Source organism: Vombatus ursinus, unplaced genomic scaffold, assembly GCF_900497805.2.
Source record: "Vombatus ursinus unplaced genomic scaffold, bare-nosed wombat genome assembly UNPS02004577.1, whole genome shotgun sequence".
Taxonomy (NCBI): domain Eukaryota; kingdom Metazoa; phylum Chordata; class Mammalia; order Diprotodontia; family Vombatidae; genus Vombatus; species Vombatus ursinus.
In genome coordinates this window covers 3,310,197-3,320,383 of record NW_020944355.1, presented here as the reverse complement: position 1 = coordinate 3,320,383, position 10,187 = coordinate 3,310,197, and the positions used below count along the sequence as shown (strand labels likewise).

General features: G+C 42.0%; 1 protein-coding gene across 1 annotated transcript; it reads left to right on the top strand.

Annotated features, from left to right (window-relative positions):
• Positions 1-3,464: 3,464 nt before the first annotated feature.
• Positions 3,465-9,649, top strand: LOC114025008 (tyrosine-protein phosphatase non-receptor type 2-like). The gene is made up of 4 exons (XM_027838340.1): positions 3,465-3,740; positions 3,858-4,662; positions 4,693-4,841; positions 9,497-9,649. The coding sequence occupies exons 1-4, from the start codon at positions 3,465-3,467 to the stop codon at positions 9,647-9,649; spliced, it is 1,383 nt and encodes a 460-aa protein (XP_027694141.1).
• Positions 9,650-10,187: the final 538 nt, after the last annotated feature.

Here is a 10,187-nt window from a genome sequence, read left to right as displayed (position 1 = left end):
TATTTTAATTTTAATTTAATTTTATTATTTTTAAATTGTGTTACATTAAAATTAATTATTAAAGTTAAAGTTAAATGTTTAAATTCAATATTAATTTTTAAATTTTACTATTTTGTTTCCTTTGTAATCCTTTTGAATTTTCTTTAATTTTTAAAATTAATTTATTTTTAGTTTTCAACATTCACTCTCATAAAATTTTAAGTTTTAAATTTTCTCCCCTTCCTTTCCCTCCCCCCTCCCCAAGACGGCATACAATCTAACATAAGTTGTACATATACATTCCTATTAGACATATTTTCAGATTAGTCATTGTAAAGAAGAATCAGAACCAATGGGAGGAACTACCAGAAAGAGGAAACAAAACAAAAAAAAAAAAGAGAGAGAGAGAGAGAAAGCAAATAGTCTGCTTCAATCCAGACTCCAGAGTTCTTTCTCCAGATGTGGCCAGCATTTTCCATCGTGAGTCTTTTGGGGTTGCCTTAGATCCTTGCATTGCTGAGAAAAGCCAAGTCTATTAAAGTTGGTCATCTAACAATGTGGCTGTTACTGTGTACAATGTTTTTCTGGTTCTGCTCACTTCACTCAACATCAGACCACACAAGTCTTTCCAGGTTTTGCTCAAGGCCAGCTGCTCATCATTTCTTATAGCACAATAGTATTCCATTACATTCATATATCACAACTTGTTCAGCCATTCCCCAATTGATGGGCATCCCCTCAATTCCCAATTCTTAGCCACCACAGAAAGAGTGGCTATAAGTATGTTTGTACATGTGGGTCCTTTTCCCATTTTTATGATCTCTTTGGGATACAGACCTAGAAGTGGTATGGCTGGGTCAAAGGGTATGCACAATTTTATAGACTTTTGGAAAAATTCCAATTTGTTCTCCAGAATGGTTGGATCAGTTCACAACTCCATCAACAATGCATTAGTGTTCCAATTTTCCCACATCTTCTCCAACATTTATCATTTTCCTGTTTTGTCATGTTAGCCAATCTGATAGGTGTGATGTGGTACCTCAGAGTTGTTTTGATTTGCATTTCTCTAATCAATAGTGATTTAGAGCATTTTTTCATATGCCTTTAGATAGCTTTCATTTCTTCATTTGAAAACTGCCTGTTCATATCCTTTGACCATTTATCAATTGGGGAATGTCTTGTATTCTTCTAAATTTGACTCAGTTCTCTATATATTTTAGAAATGAGGCCTTTATCAGAGACACTGGCTATAAAAATTCTTTCCCAGCTTTCTGCTTCCTTTCTAAGGTTGGTTGCATTGGCTTTGTTTGTGCAAAACCTTTTCAATTTAATGTAATCGAACTCATCCACTTTGCATTTCATAATGTTCTGTATCTCTTGTTTGGTCATAAATTCTTCCATTCTCCATAAATCTGACAGTCCTTTGTAATCCTACATGTTTTATTTTATACCTTTAAAAACCTTGCTCTGAGAAGGGCGCCAAAGAACTCACCAGATAATAGCCAAAGTGGTGCAGGACACACAAAAAGGGTGAAGTAGCCCTGGTGTAGTGGATAGAGTTGGAATCGGAGTCAAGATCTAGATTCAGGTCTGGCATTTGATACCCTTGGCAGGTCACTTCATCTCTGAGCCTCTGCCTATCAGTCTAAAAGGGGGATAGTAACAGTAGCATTTGCAAAGTTGTTTAGAGAATCAGATGAGATAAAAGTATGTAAGGTACCTTAAACCTTAGTGTTTGTAAAGCACTATAATAATTGAGGTTGGATATCCCCCTCTATGGGATGGGGGTGGGGGTAGAGTTCTTACCCCCACAAGTTCCACATTTAAGGTGGGTAACCTATGAGAAAATAACAAGTGATAGTGTTAGAGGTGAGAGTTGAACCTTGAGCTTCTTGACTCCAGGCCTGGGTTGTTACGATGTAGGAGGCTACACTGTCTTTTGCTTAATCTTGGACCATTTTATGTCAACGTTAATTTTCCCCAAACCTTTTCAAGGCCAGATTTCTCTTTCCTCTCTGACCCCACCCCCACTCTTACCCCAGAGGATCATAACAACATCTTAATTGGAGCAAGGTTGTCTCAGAGGAAGCCAAGTGAAGAGGTTGAGCCTCCAGGGGTGGGGAGCGCCCTCATTTATCCTAGCATTCTCTTCTTGAATTAACATTGTTTTAGGACAGTTTTCTCCCTCTCCCCACTATCCCCCAAATATAATTAAATCTTCGAAAATGACTGAGTCGCTGCCCTTGACTGGCATTGGTAAAGTTTCTAGTACGGGAACTGCACACCGAGAAATGAAATCTCAGCGCCCAACTGGCCTCAGCCTCACTTTGCTTTATGGGTGATGACGCAGGTGGGGGAGGGGTTAGAAGGCACGCATGGTCACAAAGAAAACTGGGCGGGGCGTATGACAGGGCGGGAAGCTGGTAGCTGCCCTCGCGCCCAGTTTTCCTTACAGCTGTCCTCTCAGTGCCCGGCCTCGGTTGTCCTCAGAGGCTGTCCTACTCTCAGGTTTTTCCTTTGTCCTCGGAGACTTTTTGTTCGTTTGTTCTCCAGGGAGACCTTTTGTCCTTAGAGACTTGTGGCCTTTTTGGAAACTTATCTCTGAGACTTTTTTTATTCTCCCTGGAAACTCATTCTCCTCAGAGATTTTTTGTTCTCAGAGACTTTTTCTCCTCAAGAGCCTTTCCTTCACCTCCACAGATATTTTTCCTCCTACTCCTCCAAGACTTTGGGCCTCTCCAGAGACTTTTCTTCCCCTTTATCCTTGCCCTTCCCCTCCCCCCACCTACCATCGGGACTGACTCTTGGCACCTCCATCTTCCCTCGAGGCAGCAGCATCGAATTGTCCTCACTGTAGTCATCATCGGCAAATGCCAGGTCGGGTGACGCGGAACTGAGTGAGTGTGTGTGTCCGTAGGTCTGTGTGGATCGGGCCTCCCGCCTCCCTCCCAGGCCTCTGCCTCCACTGCCCTCCCTCTCGGTGCCCTGCTGTCCGGTCCCCTCGGGTTGGTCAGGTCGGGCCGGGTTCCCGCCGCAGGCGGCCTCCGCGAGGCCTCCTCCTCCTCCTCCCCCCCCTTCCACCCCAGCCTCCATCTCGGCCGCCAGCGCCGCCGCCATCATCACCAAGGCCTCCTCCACCTGAGCGACCGGCCTTAGCATCCACCGCCCCTCCCCTCCCCGACCAGGTCCGGGCCACGGGGCCTGGGTCCCCCCCCACCTTGGTGTTCCCTCCTGCAGCAGAGCCAGAACCACCGGGCACCATCCCCGCACCCCGCCCGCACCCCGCCGCGTCTTCCGCTGTCCTCCTCCTCCCCTAGGCCACCAGAGCCACAGGCACTCCTTGGGCCGCGGGTATGGCGACGCCCACCTCCCCCATCGACATGGACATTTCCGAATGCGAACTGGCTTCCTGCAGCACCGACACCACCACCATCACGCCAGCATCTTTCACCTCGATGATGGCCACCCCCGCGTCCTTGGTCTCCATGGCCTCCTTGGGCACGGACGAAGACGAAGAAGAAGAGGCTATGCTGGTGTCGGGCTACGGCGCCGCAGCTTCTGGGGCACCCGTCTCCATGGAGCAGGAGTTCGAGGCCTTGGACGCGGGCAATGGATGGCCCCAAGCCTACTTCAAGGTGGACGACCTGTGCCGCAACTACCCATACCACGTGGCGCGGGCCTCGGAGAACAGGTCCCGCAACCGCTACAGGGACGTGAGCCCCTACGATCACAGCCGGGTTTGCCTGAAGGCGGCGACCCCAGCCCCTGGGGGAGGCTTTCACCCAGGCCTCGGCTTGGCTTTGGCCATGGCCGGGGGTTCTTACCCGTCCTCTTCGACATCCTCAAGCCTTGGGGACCGAGGTGGAGGTAGGGAGCAGAACGACTACATCAACGCCAGTTTCGTGGTAGTGGAGGAGGCCCATCGGAGCTATATCCTGACCCAGGGGCCCCTGCCCAATACCTGTGGCCACTTCTGGCTTATGGTGTGGCAGCAGGACAGCAAGGCCGTGATTATGCTCAACCAGTTGGTGGAGAAGGGCTCCATCAAGTGCTCCCAGTACTGGCCCCCCTTCCAGGGCCAGACCCTCCTCTTCGAGGAGATAGGCATCAGGGTGCACATGCTGGGGGAGGAGGGGAAGCCCTACCACACAGTCCACTACCTGAGGCTGGAGAACATACTGACAGGGGAGATGAGGCCCATCTACCACTTCCACTATACCAGCTGGCCCGACTTCGGGGTACCTGAATCTCCTGCCTCCTTCCTTGCTTTCCTTTTCATGGTTCGGGAGTCGGGCTCCCTCAACTATGAGCAGGGCCCTGTGGTCATCCACTGCAGCGCCGGCATCGGGCGATCAGGCACCTTTGCGCTGATTGATGCCTGCCTGGTCCTGATGGAGAAGAAAGATAACCCCTTTTCCCTTAACATCAGACAAGTATTGGTGGGCATGAGAAAGTACCGGATGGGACTTATTCAGACCCCAGAACAGCTAAGATTCTCATACATGGCTGTCATTGAAGGGGCAAAATTCCTCATGGGAGATGAAAACATCAAGAAAAAGTGGGAACAACTTAGCAAGGAAGATCATGCTCGAAGCTACAGCTTTGACAGTTCTCCACCTCCAAGTGGAATAGTAAATAGAAGCTATAAAGCTGTCAGGCTGTTTTTAAAGGATGATAAGGATGGTGATGAGGAGGATGATGATAATGAAATAGATGATGAGTCAGATTATTCAGATCTAGCCACTAGACTGCCGGATTCTGAGGAAGAGAGCCCTGAAGGTGGTGCCCGTAAACCAAGTCGAGAGGATTGTAAAGCTAGTACCAGTCGGGATGGGAATGAGGAGAGGGAGACACCAGCTAAGGCTCCATTTAAAAAAAAAAGATTCAGTCTACAGGACTTTTGAACAATTCAGTCATGCAAAGACCAACTGAAAATGCTCTCTCTGATCCAAGGAAGAAGAAAATGTCTCAAAGACTTGTTTACACCGTTTACTGTATACATCCAGAGTAAAGAGTACCACTGGCAAAACCCTTTAATTTGTTAAGTGTTTTAGATGCTTTCAAAAAATTTAGACCTTTCAAAACCCGTAAATTTGATTAGTTGTTGAATATTTTTTAAAGTGCTTATATGAGTTGTAGAAAGAAACAAAATGAATGAAAACACTTTTATTACACTTCTGTTCTTTAGGTGTTTTTATATTCTGGGTAGAATTAAGTGTTTTTTAAACTGAAAAAAGTTAAGATGTTTATCATTTTAAAGTGTATTTTAGCTCCTCGAAGACCACCAACTTTGACTTTTGAAAAATTTAATGATATATTATAAACTTGATACTGAGTAGCTATACCAGTAAATAACTTACTATCTGTTTACATTACTGGAAAAATATTTATTGACTTAACTATTTAAGTTACTTAGTAGCTATTTACATTATTTTGCCAGCATAAAATGTTTTCTTAAGTGGAAAAATATTAAAATTCTTAACAGCATGTTTATCATTTGACAGGCATTTTAGTAACTTCAAAGATCGACTGATTTTAAATAATTTATAGTAAACTTAATATCGGATAGCAATACAAATAAGTAACTTGTTTAGTATCTGTTTATATTACTGGAAAAATATTTAAAATTTAACTATTTGAAGTAAATTTAACTATTTAAAGTACTTAGTAGCTATTTACATTATTTTACCAGCCTTAAATATTTTAACTAAAAAAAAAATGAAAACTTTAAGATAGGTATCATTTTAACATGCATTTTAGTAACTTCAAAGATTGATTGTTTTTAATAATTTATTATAAGCTTAATATTCAACATCATCTTAAATAAACTTGCTTAGCAACTATTTGCATTTATATTAATTTAAATTGATTAAAATATAACAACTTTTCAGTCTTCATCAGACTTCTTTGTCCATTTCTTCTCATTTATTCTTCCTTTCATATTGTCATAGCCTGTGCTCTCTTTTACTGCTTCTGCTTTTTGCTATTTGCATTATTTCATGAAGGTTTTTTCCAGATTTCTTTATATTCTTTATACATGTCTCTCTTGATTCCATTATGGTACCGTGATTTATTTGATCATTCCTCCTCTTTTGAACACTTAGGTTGCTTTTAAGTTGTTTTTTTTTTTAATTACAAATAATGCTGCTTTAAAAAGCTTTAAACCTCCTTTTTTGTTTGCTTTTGACAACCCTTTCAAGTTTATGTAATAGAATTATTGTATCAAAAGTTATGATTCTTTTTGTAACTTCCTCAAAACTGCTAGATGGATCTCCAGAAAAATTCTCTGCCAGTTTTCAGTTCTACCAGGAATGAATGAATGTACTTGTTTCTTCACAACCCTACTAGAATTTAGTTTCATTTGGATTAATCATTTTTGCCAATTTAATAGGTTTGAGGTGGTACTTCAAAGTTTTTTTTTTAATTTGCACCTCCTGAATTATTTGGAAAGACAAGCATTTTTCTAATAAGTATTAACAATTTGTGCTTCCTTTTTTTTTATTGGAACATTCTCTCAGCACCCAACTGCCAATTTTCCCAAGTACATTTGTAAAATTATGAATCCTCCCAGTTTTTAGTTTCAGTAGACTTGTGAAACATTCATCTTTCGTACACATTAGTTAGATGTCTGGTATATCTATTCCATTGCTCTTTCTCTCGATTTATTTTAATTCAATACCAAGTAGATAGACCCTTTGTAACATTTTAAAAATTGGGAGTATAAGACTACCATCAGCTTGGTTTTTTCCGCCTTGCCTCTTGATATTCTTGATCATTGTTTTTCCATATAAATTTCATTATGATTGTGTCCAGTCCTATAAAGAAACATTGGTATTTTGATTGGTATTCCATTAAGGATATAGATTAATCTGATGTCTAGTGCCATTTTTATTATATTAATCTGACCTATCCATGAAGCATTGACTCTCCCTCCAACCATTTAGGTCTTCAATTACCAAAAATTGATTAAGTGCCAGGCACTGTGTTAGGTCCTAGGGATATAAGAACAAAAATGAAACACTCTCTTTTCTTTAGGAGCTTACATTTCTTCACAGGAGAATAACATACATATATAAGTATCTACAGAAGAAGTACTTATATATATATATAAGTATATGCAGAAGGTGATTTAGGGAGGACACTAGCAATTGGGAGGTTCAAGAAAAGCTTTGGGTAGAAGGTGATAGTTGAGCTGAGTCTTGAAGGAAGAGATCTACAAAGAAGCAGTAAGGAAAGGGTACATTCAAAGTATGGGGGAAACAGCCAGTGCCAAGGCAGAAAGATTGGAGATGGAGTGCTGTGTGTGAAGAGCAAAGAGAAGACCAGTTTGGCTCTATAGTAGAATGCAAGAAGAGGACTAATACATAATGAGGCCAGATAAGTAAGTTGGTGCTAGGTTTGGAAGGGTTTTAAAAGCCAAACAGAACATTTTTTAAAATTTTTCAACAAAGCAAAACGTAGCCACTACAAATGATTGAGTTGGGGAGTGGTACGGTCAGATGTGGGTTTAAAGCAAATGAGTTTGGCAGCTGTGTGTGTAGGATGGACTGGAATGGAGAGAGGCTTGAGAGACCCTTAACGGCAAAGGTCATTATAGCTTGATAGTTGTCCTTATGTAGGTCTTATGTGTTTCTGGGTAATGGTTGAATATTTGATTGTTTTGTTTTTATAGATGTGATTTCTTATTTTATGATGTTTTCATGATCTTTATTGCTACTTACACCAACCTTTTCAACTCTATAGAGAAATAAAGCTTAACCCTACACAGACTTTGGGGATACCCTCTATTACACTCAGAAGCCACTTTTAAAAAGTTTAATTTTAAAGGATACTCCTCAAGTTCTCCACTTAAACCTTACTATGAAGTTTCTTTTTAAATTTCTAGGTGTAACTACCTGTTTCCTATTGTCTTGTCTCATCTCTGACTTTAAGTGCAATAATTAGTCAATACCCTGGATGCACTGCTATCTCAGACAGCTCTTTTCTGTTTTACTTAGTAAGATTCTTGAAGCAACTAAGGTGACCGTCAATGATGAATCCTCTAGTTTGAGCTTTCTTCTGGATTGTCTTTCCTCTGTATTTGGTTATGTGCAAATAATTGAAATGCCTTTTCGTGGATTCATTTTACATGAAGGAGTGAAACACAAAATAGTGACAGAATTTTTAAGAAGCCAACACTTCCCTGATGACCTTCTATTCAGGGAAAAGCCAGAAGGCATCTTAAGTTTTTGGATTTTTTTTAAAAAATACAACCAATTCTCACCAGGGTGACTATATACATGAATTTTAAATGTTGTCTGTTATTTTTATTCATAGTTTTGATTACTTGGGAATACACCACATACTTACTTTGTAATAGAGATCAGGAGTGATATGAATTTATAGCTGACAAGAGTGAGGGTACATTTTGTGCCTTATTGCTGCAGTGAGCGCGTTAAATGATGCCCAATATTTTGATACAGTTAGTATGCATCTTCTCTCCCCTTCCTCCATGGTAGACCATGGCTAACCAAATCACACATGCCTTTGCACCTGTCTGAGGCACTCTTGACATATTATTGTGCGTTAGGATCTTCCTTTCATGTCCTCAGTTACCAAGCTCTGAGCACTCCACATTGCCTGCTTCAGCCACCTTTGTGGCCATTGAAACAAATTGTTATCTAGCCATTCTGCCAAAGGAAGTCTTCACGTGCTTGGGCTCGATACCCCACCCAGCTCACTGAAGGGTTCAAGACCCCTCAGTTCCCCTCGACCTGGTTTGGCCTGTCTGCCAAAACAGTTTACCCAGCTGTGGTTGCTGTGCATGCCACAACTTTTTAGAGCACAGATGAGAGTTGGGTGAATTAGGTGGACACCCCAAGGTGGAAAGCGGCCCTCACACCAGAGGTATTAGTCTTACCTTGACTCTAACGTAGTGATGTCATTTTGGTCCTCTTTGAGAATGAAGGACAGCAACCAACCAGCTCTGTTAGCATTTCATGATTAGGGGGTGTGGTGAAGGTGGCTTCTCAAAGGCTCGGCCAACAGAGGGCAAGTTCTAGCAGGTCCTACTAAGCTGGAAAAACTTCGAGTCCCGGTGTTATTATCCAAGGTTCGGAGAAGTACGTCACCAGGATGACTGGAAGATGACGAATTTTTCAACCATAGCATTTCTGGAAGGCCTCCTCCTGAGTCCTAGTGTTGTGTACTTCTTCAGTGAAGGTGGTGCCCATACTGATGAAAATACAGATCCTTGACAAGTATTGAGGTACTCTGTGCCATGGTGATCTATGTATGTGTTTTTCCCCATTGTACTATTAGTTCCATGAAGGCAGGGACCCTATCTTTTCTAAACTTTCTGTCTCCCTCAACATCCAGCATAGTATTTTCTACACAGCAGGTGCTTAGTCAATATTCGTTAAATTAACCCTTTTACTGCATCCCTTTGGTCTTGCTTTAACCTGTGCCTGCGGAAAAACCTTTGCCTATGTGTTTGTATTTGTGCCTATAACTGTCTCCTGTCTCATTGAATGAAAAGATGCCCAATGTCACTAGCTGTGCCTTGGGCATTGCCATTCATCCGATGACCTCAGAACGGCAATTAGACTGCACTGACGTGCTGTTCACAGGAAATAGCGGAAGGAACCGAGAAATTGTCAGCTATGTGGAATCTACGTTTGATGGGGGGTGAAGACACTTCTCTCTTTCTGAACTCAGTCCTCAACTTCTACAAACAATGCTTCCTTCTTTTCCTTTCCATTAAATTTGCAATTCATTAGCTCACTGAATACTGTCTGCCTTCTGAAAGAAATACTGCCACTTATCAAGGGACCGGTTCACTAAGAAGGATGGATTTAAGTCTTGCAGAGAACGGAGTTCGTTATGTACCTGTTGTTCACCAGTGGCGTATCTTTAGGTAGAATTATAACATCACATTTTCCAAAGAAGGTCCCATGTCTAAGGGAATTCCCAAAGCTTGATATTCACTTAAACGTCAGTATATAGTGTCACCAAGAGCCTATTTCTATCCCTTATTCTGAAATCACAAGCTCGTGGCCTAGGGATCGGCCTGCTAAAACTCATCATTTAGCTGCCTGCCTCTGTAAGTGAAGTTCTGCTTCATGGTCACTTCTCTTCCTTCATAATAGCTCAGCAGGCCCTTTGCTTGATCAAGACACCTCTGCAATGTAGTCAGCACCTATTTTGAACCTAAATGCCCCGGGGTTGGG